This window comes from Mus pahari, chromosome 1, assembly GCF_900095145.1.
Source record: "Mus pahari chromosome 1, PAHARI_EIJ_v1.1, whole genome shotgun sequence".
Lineage (NCBI taxonomy): Eukaryota > Metazoa > Chordata > Mammalia > Rodentia > Muridae > Mus > Mus pahari.
This window is the reverse complement of record NC_034590.1, coordinates 659,288-678,043: the sequence shown is the minus strand read 5'-3', so window position 1 is coordinate 678,043 and position 18,756 is coordinate 659,288. Positions and strand designations below refer to the sequence as shown.

The 18,756-nt window shown below is 41.4% G+C and overlaps 2 protein-coding genes across 2 annotated transcripts in view; both read right to left on the bottom strand.

The window, feature by feature from the left end:
* The window catches only part of LOC110318939 (zinc finger protein 60-like), a 246,128-nt gene that overhangs the window by 219,475 nt on the left and 7,897 nt on the right, over positions 1–18,756 (bottom strand). The window lies entirely within an intron of this gene.
* LOC110322111 (zinc finger protein 60) lies at positions 9,974–18,703 on the bottom strand. Its single transcript, XM_021198638.2, has 3 exons — positions 18,561–18,703; positions 15,133–15,231; positions 9,974–13,721 (listed from the first exon to the last, which is right to left on the bottom strand). Exons 1-3 carry the CDS (start codon positions 18,592–18,594, stop codon positions 11,866–11,868), a joined length of 1,989 nt encoding a protein of 662 aa, XP_021054297.1. The 5' UTR covers positions 18,595–18,703; the 3' UTR covers positions 9,974–11,865.

The window sequence follows — 18,756 nt, the reverse complement described above, 5'->3', positions numbered from 1 at the left end:
GATGACTCCTAACCCCTCTCTGTATACTATTTAACTTGAGCATTTTCACCCAGTAAATGAGACTATGATGAATATGCATGGTCTCCGTCTCTTCCTTTATCCCATTCCTCTCTAGGTTTGGAATCCCCCTCGAGGACCATGGAATNACTTATGTCCCGCTGGGCGGGATATGGTACCAATTATGTGAATCATGTCTTTGTTTTAATTTTCTTTTAACCACGCAAAGTTTTAAAAAATGATTCTTTATTGATTAGTATAGAAACAACAGGTTTCTCCTAAAGTAATAGTCTCCCTTGTTTTATGTGAAATAAGTCCAAATTTTTCTGCATTTGTAGAACAATTTATGCAAGGAAATTTAACAATTGTTTCTGTTCAGAAATGGAATTTTTAATAACTCTAGGTTATCAACATTTAGTTTAGTTTCCTAGATTTTTTAAAAGATTTATTTATTATTTATTTATTTTATGCATATGAGTACACTGTAGCTGTACAGATGATTGTGAACCTTCATGTAGTTGTTAGGAACTGAGTTTTTAGGACCTCTGCTCACTCTGGTCAGCCCTGCTCACTCAGTCCCTGCTCACTCCAGCCCAAAGATTTATTTATTATAAGTATACTGTTGCCAGGTGTGGTGGCGCATGCTTTTAATCCCAGCACTGAGGAGGCAGAGGCAGGTGGATTTCTGAGTGCAAAACCAGCCTGGTCTACAAAGTGAGTTCCAGGACAGCCAGGGCTATACAGAGAAACCCTGTCTCGAAAAAAACCAAATAAATAAATAAATAAATAAATAAATAAATAAATAAATAAATAAATAAATAATAGGTATACTGTTGCTGTTTTCAGACACACCAGAAGAGGGCATCAGATCTCATTACAGATGGTTGTGAGCCACCTTGTGGTTGGTGGGATTTGAACTCAGGACCTTCAGAAGAGCAGTCAGTGCCCTTGCCCACTGAGCCATCTCGCCAGCCCTCTTAAAGTTTTTACCTGCCATGATAAAGGCTGATGTTCCTATGGATGTTAAGCCAGCTATGCCCTATCCAGCCAGGAATGGAATGAGCCCAAACAAGAGCTTTTCTTTTCTTTGGGGTCTAGGCGCCATATTGAAATGTATTTTCCCTTCATCCCCAATATAGTGGTATACATGGGACAGAATGTGTACTGAGACGCATAAAAGGTGGTTCACAGTTTATAGAGCGTAGGAAGAGGCACGTTTAATCAAATCATTAGTACTCAGCCACTGAGGAGGCTCAGGAGCTCAGTAACATTGCTGTTGCCACCACAAGGTGGACTAGCAGGCGTCAGAATGCTGGCAATTGCCTTGATTAAAGGTTTTACATAGTAGACAAGTCCTATCCCCTCGTGCGTTATCTGCAGGGAAGCATGGGTGTGGCCTGGTCTACCTGCCTTGAGAGGTTTGTCTCAAAGGTTTGTCGGGTTACAGTCCGTGGGGAATGGTGTGCCTTTCAGTTCCTGAGAGACCAATGCACTCCCTCAGGCAGTGAAGCATTCACAACGATTTGGCTTTTTCCTGTATGTTCCCTTGGAAGTCAAGGAAGCACGGAAGCTTGACATGCCAATTGGTCTGAGATGTTGATCTTGCGTACCCTGTAAAGTTTGCAAACATCATTATATTCTTGCCACCACAACTGTATTGATCGTGGCAGTCACCACTATATTTTGTTTCTCATAAGAATATAAAAACATAAAAAAAATTATAAAAACGCTGATTTCTTTCAGTAAAATTGACACAGTCAGGCTGGTGAGATGGCTCAGCGGTTAAGAGTGCCGACTGCTCTTCCAAAGGTCCTGAGTTCAAATCCCAGCAACCACATGGTGGCTAACAACCATCTGTAATGAAATCTGATGCCCTCTTCTGGAGTGTCTGAAGACAGCTACAGTGTACTTACATATAATAAATAAATTTTAAAAAAAAAAGAAAAAAGAAAAACCAAAAAAAAAACCTATTAAAAAAAATTGACACAGTCTTAGTCATGATGTGTGTTGTAGAAATGGGGGCCAATATTGTGAAGAAAAATTTTAATCCAATCCAGGTTTTCTACCCTTCCTTGATCATTCAGTTCCCAGATAAAATACACACACTGCCTTATATCTACAATAAGCCTACACAGAACAAGACCTGGGCAGAGATCTACCCTCTATGCTATTAAAAACTATTTCCTATCAATAACCCCAAGCTTTATTCGTGTTTCATCTGGGCTGCTCTTAACTCCACTGGGCCAGCCCTCAGGGCTATGTTTTCTTGACTCCTAACCCATGGCGACATTCTCTTCCTCCTCACCTGTCTTCTCCTCCCCATGGTCTCTGACCCTATCCCACCCCCAAGCCCGGGAACCCTAAAACCCACCTATGTCTCTTCTGCTCAATTATTGGCTGTCAGGATCTTTATTCACCAATCAGAAATAACTTGGTGGCAAGGTCACACAGCATCACTTGGGTCTGTGTGCGGACTCTCTCTGGAGCAACCAGGTCTTGAGGAACCAGAGTTAGAATACAAGCAACCCCTCCGACCTGTTAATTCCTGATGGTCACATCAGGTGACTTTGGTCCACTGAGTGTGGGCACTTACAGTCATCTAATGTTAAATTGGGCTGTCCAGTCATAGTGAGGTTTGTCAGTGAAGGGGCTGACGGTCTGGTTAGTTCCTGTCCCTGTATAGTATGGGGGCCAGGAGTCTAAGCACAACCAGTGGTCCTGGCTGATTTCTGGCTGAGACTGAGTAACTAAGTGACGGACCTTTTCAAGAGTGGAAATGGGAGGGAGGACCCCTCAGGACCCTGACAGTGGGAAGTAGATCTGAGACTCCAGGTATGTTGTTAAGTGAGGCAGTTAGTTTCTCTAAATGGGTGGGTTGGTTGGAGCTTTGATATAGAGAGAGTTTTGTTAGGAACCAAAGGTCTGGGGAACCAAGAAGAGGGGCAGTTTAGTCTATCCAGATGGTAATTCTATCCCAAGGGCCCCTTCCTATGGCATAGAGTCTGAGTACCCAGGTTTTCCCTGTTTTCCATAGGCCAGAATAAGTTTCTTGGTAATGAAGAATAGCATTGCAGGGGGGAGCCCAAGAGCCTCTAGGCGGGCCAAGAATCTCTTGTGGTTTTTAGTGTCATTTTCCCCAGCAGTGAGAAACCCTCTGTCTTTATAGGTAATGTTGTGGATATGCATGGTAGTAAGGATGCAGTGACTGTTTATCTATACGGTGGTGGACTTTCCTTTGCCCCGGCTGAGGGTCCTGCTCAGATCCATTAGTTCTGTTCTCCAGGCTGAGATATTCAGCCCTACAGCTTGGGCCCTCCTTCATTTCACTTAACAAACTACTGCAGCCACATGCACTGAGTTTCATCTTCACTAACCTACTCCCCTCCGGGTAGAGCACTGCACCAAGACCTTACATGGAGATGTCATTTCAAGACAGTTAGAGATGACCACCTACAGGCTATCATCAGGAAAGTGTGTAGCAAGATTGGTGATCATAGATTTCTCACACTGGCCATGACAGTGGTCCAAGAGCAGAGAGTGTGGGTCATGCAGTTAGTAAATAGCCAGAATTCTGGTGTTCCTTGGAGGAAAGCCTCAACAAGTTAGGGTTCTGGGAGTAAAAGATCCTGTCTCTGTTTTGTGTGTGTGTGTGTGTGTGTGTGTGTGTGTGTGTGTGTGTTTCCATTAGGCTAGCAAAAGCTGTCACAGCTCTTAGACAGATGAGTGTTCCTGGAATTATCATTAGGACAGGTATGTCACAGGACATTTTTGTGGCCTCAGTGTTTGAGTCAAAGCCCACTTTGCAATGCCTTTTGTTCCATGGGCAGATACAAAGGTTTTGAAATGTCTGGAAGTGCTAGGACTGGAGCGGAAGTCAGAGCTGGTTTTAAAGCCTCAATTGCCTTTGATTAGTTTCAGTCCAAATTAGGGGCTCGGTGCCCTCATTTCTGTTAGTGTATAGAGGACCTGCTATTTCCAAAAACCCTGGTATTCAGAGGCAGCAATTCCTAGCTGCCTGGGAACTCTTGAACCTGCCCCTTAGTCTTTGGATTTGGGATCTGAAGGATGGCAGAAACCCTACTCTGAGATATGCTCCTTTTAGCTTTCTTCATCAGGACCCTCTGATGTAGAAAGTGGAGCTTACAAATGAAGCAACATTTTGAAGCCTTATAACTTTTTTAGCAATCCATCAGTGGGATTACAATCTATTTAGTCTTAATCTATTTTACAATAGAATTTTAGTTTATTACCTATTTTAGTTTTAGAGGCTAGGAGGAGGTCATCTATATATCATAACAGTATAGTTCCAGGAGATATCTGACAAAAGGGCAAGAAGTCAGCACTTAATGTTTCATCAAACATAGTTGGAAAAAAATTAAATTCTTGGGGCAACCTGGCCCTATGTAACCTCCCTTGGTTCTATTTAAAACAAATACGGATTGAGTCATCTCTGCCAATGGGAGGTTGAAGAATGCATCTTTCAGGTCCAAGACAATGTACACCTCTTTTTTGACCATGGGGTGGCTGATCACTATTCTATTGCTTGTTTTCTTCAGATTTTGGACGATTCTCTGGTCAGAGGTCCCAGGTTTCCTCACTGGCAGAAGAGGCATGTTCTAAGTCTGTTTCTTTAAGCCAGGCAATATGAACTGTAATTTCCCTTTTGTTGTTGTTGCTGTTGTTGTTGTTTCTAGGGCAACTGTGTAATTTTTTTTAATCTGGTAGAGAGTAGAAATTGGTTAGTTAAATTTGGTGTTGGGCCAGACCTAGGGATTCGGTTTCTCCCTAGGACTCACCCCCAGGAATCTTTGTTGTCAATCTGAAAGATAGTCCAACTGTATCTTTTGATTGGAGGCAAGACTTTTAGCTAGGAGGTTCTTCTGACCGAGGGCAAGACACCAATATTTTCTTGGGTATCTGTAGTCTGTCTCATAAATCAAGAAGGTGATTGTGGCTTTCAGTTTATGCAATGGGAGCTACCTCCAGAAACTGGGACCTATTTATACCTAGAAATTCATCTAATTTGTATAAACTTTTTTCTGATACCTGGGGTTGCTAGGTGACAAGGCAATCTTCTTAGCAGCTGTCTTTAACCCTTCTGAAAAGGGCCTAGAGAAAATCACTTGTTTGGTCAGTGTTGAACAGAAGGGAAAATCCATTCTATCCTAGCTGCATTGTCTGGCAGCAATCCTTCTACCCAAGCAGGTGCAGTTTTGTTGTTGGCATCAAAAGGCCAGTTTTGCAGATCCACTCCAAACTCAGGATGTGGCACCTAGGTGTCATGTCACCTGTTGGTATGGCAACCACATATCTTCCCAGAGCCCACTTCCCACACTCACCTGTGAACAGATTAGTCACAGCCTATATAAAAGATAGTTTTCCCCACTCACCCCACCCTTTTTTTCTGTTCCCCTTTGTCTTTCTCTCTATATCCTCTTTGTCCCCAGTAAAAGCTCTTACATGTGGAACTGCTTTGGCCTGGTGAGCCGCTATTCTAACACATCATAGGCCATTGATTGAAAAGAAGACATGAACTATGAAAGAAGAAGGGGAATGTTTTCCCTTTCTCCACCCAATGCATGCAATAGGTGGCTTACAGCAGTAGGAAGGGAACAAAGAGGGACTATCGCCCCCCCCCCCTGTGTGCAACTCACTTAGGTGCCTGGGGACCCTTTTGTGTCTCCATACAGAAAAAGGGGCTGATCAGGACAAAGGGCAGGAGTAAAGAAACAAGCAGGTGCTCCAGGAGCCTGGAGGGCTGAGAGAACAGGAGTCTGTTTTGTTTGTTTGTTGCTTTCTGGAAGACCTGGTGGAGTCTAAAGTGTTTGGGTCCCCCAACAGGAGAGCACAGATCCTGAGCTGGGAGTGGGATGTCTCTCACCAGAGAAAGCCAACTAGTCAGTATAGGGAAACTCTTCAAGGTGGCTGGGGTTGCATATTTTAGGAGTGGACCATCAGTGGGTTGACTCCAAAAGATGGCCAATTGATTTCAAAGAAGGTCCATACAAGAAACAGACTTCAAACCCGTTCTCATCTGCAAAACTCTTCTTTGGGCCAAGTAGCTCACAGCTGCCATTGCAGTCATCATCTCCATAGCAACAGCCACTGCTGCAGCCACAGTCACTGTGCTAAAAAGGGACTCAGGGTGGCCCTGCATGAGACTGAGAGAGTAACTCCCAGGCAGCAGTTGGTTGCTCCAGGAAGGATCACTCCCTCTTTCATTTTAGATGTTTCTCCAATCAACGGAACTGACAGAAACACAGGGAGATTCACACAGACACACAAAGTAAAGACAACCAGTAGCCACCTAACAGCCATATGTCTGAACAGACTAGGGGATGTTCAAAGGTTTGGATCCCAGACTCTGGCTCAAGACAATGGGTCATTAACCACATCTGGCCTTTCCTTTGTGTCCTAAACAGAAGGTGTCTTAACCAGACTTATCTTTGGAGGTGACAGACCAAGCAATGTATTGTTTCCTTTGGGGGTAGAGGGCTCAACCCAAGTGTTAGGCAGTGATTGATCAAGGGGAGTCTTGGGGGACCTGGAAAGTCTTCAGGTTGCATACTGTCAACACCACTCTTCCCTACTCTTGAGAGCCTTTGAGGCCTCCCATGTCTTGAGGTTTGGTCTTTAGGGATCTTAGTGGAACCTCCTGAAGTGTTGTGACATATCCACCAGAGACTACTTGGAGGCATGCTTAAGCCAATAGAAAGTCTTTATTAGCTGGCCTGCAGCTGCACTGGTGGGCTGGACCCTAGGGTGTATCTCCAAGCCTTTCTCAGAGTGAGCTTTTAAACAACGAAACTGTATCCTGGGTCCCAAAGGGTGAAGAAACTCCTCTGTCTGCTGGCGGTGTTGGGTTATATCACCCTGCTACTGCTGGCAAAATACAAAAATTTAGGCAACTAAACTTACAGAAATTTTAGAAAACTGTTTTGTTGCTTTGTAATGCCTTAAACACAGATGAAAATACTAAGTGATTTTAAAGGACTCTACAATTGCCAAAATACTTCCCATTGGTCAGCCACACAGCAGAACCTTAGAGAAATAAATTTAATCTATTCCAGATAGCCATAGCCAATTATTAAATATTACCATTTCTGTAACTATATAAGCAGAGTGTACTGACTATGGGGGAGGGCTGAAAAACTGAGTACTCACTGAGGAATGCAGGGTGATTGTTTTTACTTTGATGGATGGTAACTAACTACAATGGAAACCTAGGTACCATAGCTTGTGCAAAAGATTCACTGGCACGCAATGATGTTCCTCACACCCGACACCTGATGAGCACACATGGAGAACAGCTGGGCTGCCTTTGGGTTTCTCTGAATCCCATGGAATATCAACTTTCTGGCCATGCCTATCATTGAATGGCAAAGCAGGCACTCTGACTGAGGTTACTCTGTTGTTCCATGAAAAGAAGAAAAAACAAACAACGGACTCTACGTCTAACACAAGTGTACAACCATCTGGCTGTGGATAATTTATTTGTACCAGTAATGACAGGTGAAAACATACCAAATCATGTTGGACACATGAACTTAATAGTTGTGTAAGATGAGACCACCTTACCTCGGACCATCCCAAGACCAATATGTGGCAGACTGAGTAGTTACCCTGTCATATCATGAAATTTTCTCAAGAAAATCACAATTAGACCCCCTGCCTCTATCACCAGACTAGATCTTGAGCGCAGTTTCTCCTGTCCTTGACCCTCAGATGACCTGCCATCTGGACTTGGTTTGGCATCTCTGCTCCTGAAAAACACCTACAATATGTAACATTTTTTTCTGGTCTCCAGACTTCCAAAGGTCTCTATCAGCTGTGTCTAGACTTTGGCATAGCCTCTTTGAATCCTGAAACCGCTTTAGCCCCTTTTGAGCCATTTTGTAACCTGCACATTTGTATATTATTGTGTAGTGTGTTAAAGTGCAATGGAAGGGCTGGAGAAATGGCTCAGCAGTTAAGATCACTGACTGCTCTTCCAGAGGTCTTGAGTTCAATTCCCAGCAACCATCTGTAATGGGATCCAATGCTCTCTTTTGGTGTCTGAAGACAGCTACAGTGTACTCATATAAATAAAAATAAATCTTTAAAGTGCAATGGAAGACTTCATATTGGTAATTAAGATCAGAATAAAAAGGCAAAGTGTGGTGGCATGTGCCTTTAATCTCAACACTCAGAAGGCAGAGGCATGTAGATCTCTGTGAGTTCAAGGCTACCCTGGTCTAACAAAGAGAATTCCAGGACACCAAGGGATAAACTGATAAACCCTGTCTGAAAAAACAACCAACCAAACCAAACCAACAAAAAAACACAACCAAAAACCAAACAATTAAAAATATTGCACAAAACCTATTGTTGTCAACAACCCATTAGCAAGCAAAATTGGGATTACTTGACAAAATACTCAGCAAGACAAAAGGTTGTAAATTTATTGCTTATTCAATAACTGACATTGTACAAACACATGGGTCCATCTTTCCACATGACCAGAATATCCTGTAACATACATGTGATGTGTTTATCTGTGCTTCCATGTAACACAAGCATGAGACCATCAGTATCTTGCAGGATGACAGATATCTCCCAGTTCTTAGGGTTTGTTTTGTTTGGCTGGGATGTTGTTTTTTTGTTGGTGTGATACACACACACACACACACACACACACACACAAACACCCTACATATACAGGGAAGAGAATCATTGTATAAGTTCTGTGACTCAAGAGAACCCTGTTTAATACAGGTGGAAACAATAATATGTTCAATATATACCCATTACTGAACTAGACAAGGCTTTTCCACCATGATGAACCTGACTCAGAGCAATCCCTCCTAAAAGGATCACACACATGAAGCTATCATTCAAGATAGGCACTAACAAAATGAGGGAATTTTCAAGATGGCACCATAACAACGTACTTTAGAATCCTTTAAAATAACAAATTCAAATGACTATAGTGGAGAAACATCATCAAAAATAAGAAACATCATCAAAAATAAGACACTAAAGGGAGCTAAAGTGCCAACAAAAACAAGGTTCCAGGCAAGTCTTAGTTTCCTGATTGAAATTTTGAACTGAGTATTGTACCAGTTACACCAAATACGTTAATTATGATAGCATTATGCTATTCATTCATAAGTTGATTTCAATTTTTATTCATATTGGACCCAGGATTAAAGTCTCCATATCTATAAATATTTGGAAGTAAGTCTCTTTATATATATATATATATTAGACTTTTTAGGGGGGCTCTGGCAGCTACCGTCTTACCTAATGTGATAGCTGACACCTTAGTGTTTCTGGACATGCTAGCAACAAGACATACAATCTACAATGTGTTCTTACCTCAAATGTTTCATCTGAACCTAATTTCTGTTGGATAAAAGATACAGGCTAAAGGCCAGGAATGTAGCCAGGTAACTTAAGTTCATGCTTACCACACACAAGACCCTGGGTTCAATCAACTCTGAAATTTTAATAAAGGCAAGAACAAGGCAAAATCTATATTAGATTCTTCTTAGGATGCACACATTTGTAAAAATGATACTTTAGAAACCAATGACAGTTTTCCGAAAGTTATAATTCTGAATCATTTAAGAGTAGGGATGAATCTGTGGTATAAATGATATGCCATCTTGGATGATATCACAAGGGATAAAACGTCAGTTATATCTACAACTTTTTTTTTTTTTTTTTGAGAAAGGATCTACACAGCCAAAGTTGGATTTAAAGTCCACCTTGATCCTTCTGCATAAGCTTTCCTAGAACTGGGAAATGCACTACCACACTCAAGATTCTAAAACATATTCTTAACACTACAGTCCCCAAAACCATATATACAGAAAAACAGGGTTAACATGGTAAACTAACAGGTTTGTTTGGTTGGTTGGTTTTCTGAGACAGGGTTTCTCTGTATAGCCCTGGCTGTCCTGGAACTCACTCTGTAGACCAGGCTGGCCTCGAACTCAGAAATCCACCTGCCTCTGCCTCCCAAGTGCTGGGATAAAAGGTGTGCGCCACACTGCCCACCAAATGAAGAGTTTTTAATCCAGGTGACGAAACACAAGTGTGTTCTTGATTCTTCCAACTTTTACATATGTATGAAAATTTTCTCACATGTCTTTTTACACCTGGCTTCAAATTGGGCTATTTTTGTTCATGTTTTATGGAGAGCCCACCAGAGAAAATGGAGTCAGACACAATTATAGCCAACTGAAAGTTTTTATTCCAGTTGGCTGGGACTACACTCCTGTATTTGGGATCCACGTACACTCACAAGCATTTAGAGCAAGGGGCTATTAAAAACAAGAACCACATTCTGCTGTCTTGCTCAGCAGCTACAGAGGGAGCATTTGCCCAAGCAGACAGTTTAACAGAAGCCAGGTAAGCAGTTAGTTGAAGGGGGAAGTTTGCACATGCAGGCAGTTTAAGAGAAGCCAAAGTAAATTAGCAGGAGCATCTCGACCTCTGGCTCATAGACTGAAGTTGGGTAAATTTCCAAGAATCTCCTCCATCTAAAGTCAAATTCTACTCAAACCTAAAATGGCCTCAGCAGCATGAGATGGAGGGAACTGCACTGTCTTGCCCAGTCACAAACGTATTTTATCTTAATATCTGGGCAGAGAACATAAATTACAGGCTTTTATCTTTTGAAAGTTATATGTGTTTATCCTCTTTTAAAAGTATTTATTCAGCTAGTTTTTAGACATCTCTGCACAAAAGCTAAAGAAATGGATTGCAAATAAAAATATATTCATGTACATTCTCATCCATCAGATTTTATCCAGAAGGAAGTATTTAGAACTTAACACTGGAGGATTGCATGAGGCTTTTCTAAACTATCTACAACACAACTTGCCTTTCATATCCGTTACAGTAATGGCAATGAAAGCAAGAACACTGTAGAAGCTACTTTACAGAACAGAAACCAAATACTCTCAAAAATTGTATACCTATTATAACCCTGTTTCCACACATTTGGTTGGTACTATGCTCACCACGAACTATGCAGAAAGAAAGCAAATATCCAGTGTAATAGCACAGGAGCCATGGGATGTAATTGGTGGCAAGGTGTCTCGAATAATAATAGTCTCAATTACTGTTCTTCCTAAGTTAGCTGAATTGTGTTTGGTGAATTAAGCTTATGCAATTAGTAGTATTAAAGATGAGATAACTTAGGAGCATGAAGGCTACAATATATCTTTCTGTCATTCTCAACAGTATTTTCTGTGAACAGAATTCCCACTCTCATTCTCTAAGGGTTTCTTGGTTCACGATTGTATGAATACTCAGATGTTGGTTAAATCCTATAATAGGTTAAAGTTCTTCCCAGACTCCTTTCAGTCTGTTTGTCAATGACTTCTTTGATGTTCAGTAAAATTTCCATAAAGTCTTGTCCAGTCTTCCTTTTCTCATGTTGTATAAGCTCACCATTTAATAATAAAAGATTTTTTTTCATCCTTATGGTTTCAGACCTATATGGACTCCTTCATGAGCTTTCAGAATGAATTCTATAAATGTTTACACATTCCTTGCATAGTATTTCACAACATCATGGATACTTTTATGTTGAAGGCCTGAGCTCCAGTTGTGGGTCTTTCCACATTCTTTACAGTGATAGGGTTTCATACCAATATGAATTCTCTGATGTGCACTGAAGGCTGAACTTAATCTAAACTTTCTCACAATTCTTATATTAACAGGGCTTCAGACCATTATGAATTCTCCAATATACAACTAGCTGAGAATTACTGAAGGCTTTCCACATTCCTTATAAGCATTGTAAGGCTTCTTCATAATATTAAGTTTAGCATGTCAAACCACCTTTGATTTTCAACTGAAGGCCTTCCCACATTCTTAAGGTTTCTCAAGATTGTGAATACTTTGATGTACTTTAAGGTCTCTACCATAAGTGAAGTACTTCCCACATTCACTACATTCATAAGGGTTCTTGCCAGTATGAATTCTAAAGTGTCCAAGAAATTGGTAATGATATTGAAAGGCTTCTCCACATTCCTTACACTGAAAGGGTTTCTCACCAGTATGGATTCTTTCATGAATTCTAAGGCCTGTACTACGAACAAAGCCCTTTCCACATTCCTTGCACTGAAATGGCTTCACATCATAATGAATTCTCTGATGTTGAGTAAGTTGGTATGGGAGTCTGAAGGCTGACCCACACTGCTCACATTCATATGATTTCTTTCCATTATGAATAGTCTGGTGTCGTGTGAGCTGAGCCAGAACAGTGAAGGCCTTTCCACAATCCTTACACTCAAAGGGTCTCTCATCAGAATGAATTTTCTCATGCTGCATGAGGTTTGAGCGACGATTGAAGGCTCTTCCACACGCATTACATTTATATGGTTTCACACCACTGTGAATAATCCTATGTTCCACAAGGCTGGAGACACGCTTGAACGACTTCCCACATTCTTTACATTCAAAAGGTGTCTGACCTGTATGACTGGTTTTATGGTTATTAAGCTGGCTGGAAAAATGAAAAGCCTTTCCACATTCTTTACATTCAAAAGGTTTCTCATCACTGTGAAACCTCTGATGTCGAATGAGATGTATATTTAGTCTAAAGACCTTCCCACAGTCCTTACACTCAAAGGGTTTCTTTCCAGTGTGAATACTCTGATGCTCAGTAAAATTTGATCGTCGACGAAAGAATTTCCCACAATCCTTGCACTGATAGGGTTTCACATCAGTATGAATTCTCTGGTGTTCACTGAGCTGGTACTTACGTCTAAAGGCTGACTCACAGAGCTTACACTTGAAAGGTTTCTCATCAGTGTGAGTTTTCTGATGCTCAGAAAGGTATAGATGAAGCCTAAAAGCCTTGCCACATACATTACACTCAAAAGGTTTCTCATTGGTGTGAGTATCATAGTGTCGTAAGAGGTAAGAGCCATTACTAAATATCTTACCACATTGCTTACATTCAAATGATTTGTCTTCAGTGTGAATGTTCTCGTGACGAGTAAGCTGTGCCAGAACAGTGAAGGCCTTTCCACATACCTTACAATGAAAAGGTCTGTCCTCAGAATGAATTTTCTGATGTTGTAGGAGGTTTGAGCGACGATTAAAGGCTTTCCCACACACATTACATTTATATGGTTTCATACCAGCATGAATAGTCCTATGCTGAAAAAGGGTAGAGATGCGGTTGAAGGACTTCCCACATTCCTCACATTCAAATGGTTTTAATCCTGTATGAATATTTTTATGGTACTGAAGCAGGGTAGGAAGATGAAAAGACTTTCCACATATATTACATTCAAAAGGTCTCTCATCACTGTGAGACTTCTGATGTCTTGAAAGCATTTGAGGGAGTCTGAAGGTCTTCCCACAGTCCTTACACTCATAGGGCTTCTCTCCAGTGTGAATACTCTCATGTTGATGAAGGTTTGACTTACAACCGAAGCACTTCCCACAGTCTTTACATTTATACGGTTTTTCTTTATTGTGAGCAAGAGTCTTGCTAGTATAAGTAGACATTTCTTTCTTGTTACCAATATTTCGATCAGCATCTCCTTCTTGATAATTCTGTGGCTCCTTGAATACACTATAGCGGGGGCCATTACTAACACTGACGCCCTGGAGGTCCAAAGTTTTACTTAATTGCTGTATGGTTTGTTTGGGTAACTTTTTATTATAAACATGATTCTTTGGAGATCTATTTTCAGCTTCAAAACATGTCTCCAAACCTGAAAGGAGAAAGCAAGAATACTTTATTTTCCTGTAATACAAATTCCTATACATACAAATTCCATTAAATGAATGACCAGACTCTGAAGTATTTTCGGAGAAGCTGAATAGGAACAGGAGAGCAGCGATAAAGGAAGTTTACATAAGACAATACTCTTGGGTTGGTGAGATGGCTCAGTGGGTAAGAGCACCCGACTGCTCTTCCGAAGGTCCAGAGTTCAAATCCCAGCAACCACATGATGGCTCACAACCATCTGTAATGAGATCTGGCGCCCTCTTCTGGAGTGTCTGAAGACAGCTACAGTGTACTTACATATAATAAATGAATAAATCTTTAAAAAAAACAAAAAAGACAATACTCTTTACAGTAGAACAATTTGGGAATGGGAAGTCATGTTTGCTTAATGGGATTATAATGAACTAAACTGTAATAATCTTATGTGTTTCTTTGCATACTGCAAGAAATAAGTACAAGTTAATGAAGGTTTCTGAACCAGATCATGGAGAATAAAATACCTATAACCCATAAATATGTATCTGCCACACCCTTTAGTGAAGTTTTTTTTGAACCTGTGGGGACATGACAGCTGGTCCTAACCTGATGGCATTGATTTTGTTGCCTGTCCAGCAATGAACTGCTTTATCCCAGTAATAGGCGTGGTCAGAACTGAGTACTATTCTGAGTAATACAGAAACTGTATACAGGTCTTCTGTGATGGCTAAGGAAACTTAATATGGAGCCAGGAATCCCTTAATGGCCAAAACCTTTTGCTCTGGAAGAGCATACAAACCATACAGCAGAAGGTGATCCTAGTGGCCTCCATGTGAGTAAGAACAGGATCATAGGCTGTGAGGTACTGACGCTGCCTGTGCATCTTTAAAACCTGCTCATCTCTTGAAAAAAGAAAGGAAGGAAGGAAGGAAGGAAGGAAGGAAGGAAGGAAGGAAGGAAGGAAGAAAGAAAGAAAGAAAGAAAGAAAGAAAGAAAGAAAGAAAGAAANAAGAAAGAAAGAAAGAAAGAAAGAAAGAAAGAAAGAAAGAAAGAAACAACAAAACCAAAAGACAAAAAGAACTCACTGATGTCTGTGTAAGAATGTTTTACTTCACAGCAGGAAAGAAGGAACACTGAGGGGAGTCAAACAGCTGCCCAGATATGGGCCAATGGATAGCAGCAATGCCCACCTTCCTGATGGACACACTCTCTAGCTGCCTTCCTTCCGCTAGCAGTACAAATAAATTCATTTAATCTAACTTTGAATTCAGTCAGTCTTTAGTCTTTCATGATGGATTCAAATGCTACAACAAACCAAATGAAGAGAAAAAAACTATACAACATGAATATATAATATCTGTCATTCTTTAAGAAATCTGTGCCCAGCAGGGCTGCAGGCTCACCTCACTCTTACTCACCTGGGCTCTGCCTGGCTGTTTCTTCATTCACAGCCATCCAGGGTTCTTTCTCCTGCTCTAGTAAGACGATCAGAGCTGGCTTGGAAATGTAACGTCCCACTTAAAAGAAGGAAAGAAATGAATCAAGGTGTAGACTGTTAATTATTCTGAGACTCGGTATCTCAAATTATGCCAGAATATCACAGAATGTGATACATAAACCAGGCTGCCCTTAAACTGACTTGATCTGCCTGCCTCTGCCTCCCCACATGCTGTAATTAGAGGTGTGTGCCACTATGCCCTGCCTGTACATTCTTAAAAATACAGACTGACTCATTATAAAAGTCTATACAGCTTGTCATGGTGCATCAGCACACGAGCCCAGAAAATGGGAGAACGAGCCAGCCAGGTCTGGGCTCCACAACAAGATCCTTGTCTCAAAAAACCGAGAAAAGATTCTAAGAGCTAAAATAACACTGCGGAAAGACTGATTCAAGAAAGGAGGAAAAGCAACCTGAGTAAGAAACCAGATGCTTCAGGAAAAGGCTTTAATCTTTAAATGGAGATAGGAAAGTATGGCTGAGTACTGAGAGCATGAATCTGTAGGCTCCACTGTCTAGTGTAAACCTCGGCTCTGCAACTCACTAATAATAATCTATTTAGGCGAGTCCTGTAAGATTCTATGCCCAATTTTCATATCTATGAATTGGGCATAGTGGCACACACCTGAAATCACTATGCCTGAGGAGTGGAAGCAGGCAGATGAGAAGTGCAATGCTGGCTTTAGTTTCATAGCAAGTTCAAAGCCACCCTGCATTACATAAGACCTGGTCATACTAAAGCCAAATAACAGTAATAACAGTAACAACAATGCTGGGCTGTGGTGGCACATGCCTTTGACCTCAGCACCAATGCTGGGCTGTGGTGGTGCATGCCTTTGACCTCAGCACCAATGCTGAGCTGTGGCGGTGCATGCCTTTGACTTTAACACCAATGGTGGGCTGTGGTAGCGCATGCCTTCAACCTCAGCACCAATGCTGAGCTGTGGCGGTGCATGCCTTCAACCTCAGCAGTTTGGGAGGAAGAGGCAGACAGATCTCTCTGTGCTACAAATAAAAACCCAGTGTAGACAAAATAATAATAATAATAATAATAATAATAATAATTTAGAGTGACTTATTTTCTATTGGATAGGGTTGATGCTAAGGTTACATACTATATTCAAATACTTTGCACAGTCTGACCTATAGTAACACAAAAATTATTATTTTTTTTTAATTTCCATTTATTTATTTAGTAATCTTGGGGATGGAATTAGGGCCTTGAACATGCTGGGGACGTGTTCTACAACTGAGCTCCATCCTGAACCATAAAACCTGTTTTCACGATTATTATCCTGATTCTCACATGTGCACTTCACTCTTACAGATTCACTTAATGAAACAGACAAAGTCATAGCCTGAGATGTCCACTAAAAGCAGGTGAAAAGTAGTCTTTTAGGGAAATAGAATATGTCCAAGTCTGGTTTTGAAATTAATTCTATTGACTCATTATTAAGTATATCATATCTTTTAATTAGTTGTGCATGTATGCACGTACAATGTATGCATGTGTCCATGAAGGTTTGTGTAGTTATGTGCAGGTATGCATGTATGCACGTACAATGTATGTATGTGTCCATGAAGGTTTGTGTAGTTATGTGCAGGTATGCATGTATGTATGTACAGGGCAGAGACCAGTGTTTGGTGTCTTCATTGACTGTTCTTCACTTCGGTATCTGAGATGGGCTCTCTCACTGAACCTAGAGCTCACTGAGAAGACCAAAAAGGGGTGAGCAAGCAGGCGCTTCGTGAAGTCCTATTTCAACGCAACAGATCTCATATTCTTTCTTTGGTACGGAGGAGGAGCCTGGCTCTGTCTTTTTATTTATTTATTTATTATATGTAAGTACACTGTAGCTGTCTTCAGACACTCCAGAAGAGGGCATCAGATTTTTCTTACGGATGGTTGTGAGCCACCATATGGTTGCTGGGATTTGAACTCGGGACCTTTGGAAGAGCAATCGGTGCTCTTAACCGCTGAGCCATCTCACCAGCCCCCTTGGCTCTGTCTTTTAATAGTCTACTGACTGAAGTGGATTTGTGTGCATGTGAGGGTCTGTCTTCATGTATGGCTGAGCACCACCATGCCCTTGGAGTCCACACAAGGGCATCTGATCCGCTGGAACCAGAGTTAGAGACGGTTTTGAGAAATCTTGTGGTGGTGGAATGTTGAGGTTTGGTCTACTACTGTGTACTGTAATGCTAAATTCTATACCCAAATGTCACTCAAAGGTCTAGGCCTAGGAGAGACTTCTCTTGTTTATAAGCTTTTTTACTGCAAACTTTGTTCCTTGACTTGAAACTATCGGTTAAATAAAACTGGTTACAGTCAAGACTGGAGGGATGAGAGGTAGGCGGGCTTGGAGTGACCTGGTTGGAGGAAGGGAGGGAGGAACGGGAGTGGAGGAGGAAGCCTCCATGAGTGGGGAGGAGCCATGAGCACACGGCCAGGAGAAACAGCAAGTATCTGAGGTCACACCACTGGGGTCTCGGGTCTTAAACACGAAAGCTCGACTAGTCTCTCTCTTCCCCTCCCTCTCACCACGTAGCCCAGATTTACTTAGAACTCTAGATCCTTCCATCTTAGCTTCCTGAGTACAGGAATGGTAAACCTGGTTCCTTGGCCTTGCTTTAAAGGTGACCATGAGAGGCAGTAATTAGTTTTTGTGCCCTAAAAACTCTTTTTTTTTTTTTTTTTTTTTTTTGGTTTTTCAAGACAGGGTTTCTCTGTGTAGCCCTGGCTGTCCTGGAACTTACTTGGTAGACCAAGCTAGTCTCAAACACAGAAATCTTCCTGCCTCTGCCTCCCGAGGGCTGGGATTAAAGGCATGGGCCACCACGCCCAGCCTGAGAACTCTTAGGGGAGGTAGCCAGGCCTGGGGTTAGAAGAGATTAAAGGTGACTCCCCAGGAATTGTCAAAGCCAAATAGAATAACGATAGTCTAAGTCTCCTTTATTTGTAAGCTAGTAATGGATTAGCTTAAATTGTTTGTAATACAGTGGAAATTGAACCCACTGTAGCAATCAGTTCTCTTAACCAAGTTATCTCTCTCGCCCACGATTATATTTACTGACTTATTTACTTAGTTATTTCATTTACATAGTGTGTTTTGTTTGAAACAGGGACTCAGCATGTAGGCTATGCTAGCCTGGAACTCACTGTGTATCTGAGTAACCTAGAGCTCACAGCAATCTTCTCTCATCAGCCTTCAGAGTGAAGGAATGACAGGCATGGGAAACCAAACCCAACTTCAATTAAACATTAAAAGACAGCCATGACTTTTAATTCACATGAAGAAAGCCCACAGTGTAGAGGACACATCCCCCATCCATGGGGCACAGGCTTACCCACTGCGACCAGGTTGCTGTAGGTCTCCAACATTATGTCCCTGTANAAGACCTTCTGAGTAGCATCCAGGCAGGCCCACTCCTCCTGAGAGAAGTCAACAGCCACATCCCTAAATGTCACTGACCCCTGAAAGAGCAAACACGAGGAGAGTGAAACTGGGGAAGCTTTCTTTTCTTTTTTTTTTTTTTTAATAAA

Coding starts and splice junctions, on each gene's coding strand:
- LOC110322111 (XM_021198638.2), bottom strand. CDS start 18,594: ATGTTGGAGACCTACAGCAACCTGGTCGCAGTGG. Junction 15,232..18,560: donor CAGCAACCTGGTCGCAGTGG/GTAAGCCTGTGC, acceptor CCTTCTTTTAAG/TGGGACGTTACATTTCCAAG. Junction 13,722..15,132: donor AACAGCCAGGCAGAGCCCAG/GTGAGTAAGAGT, acceptor TTCTCCTTTCAG/GTTTGGAGACATGTTTTGAA.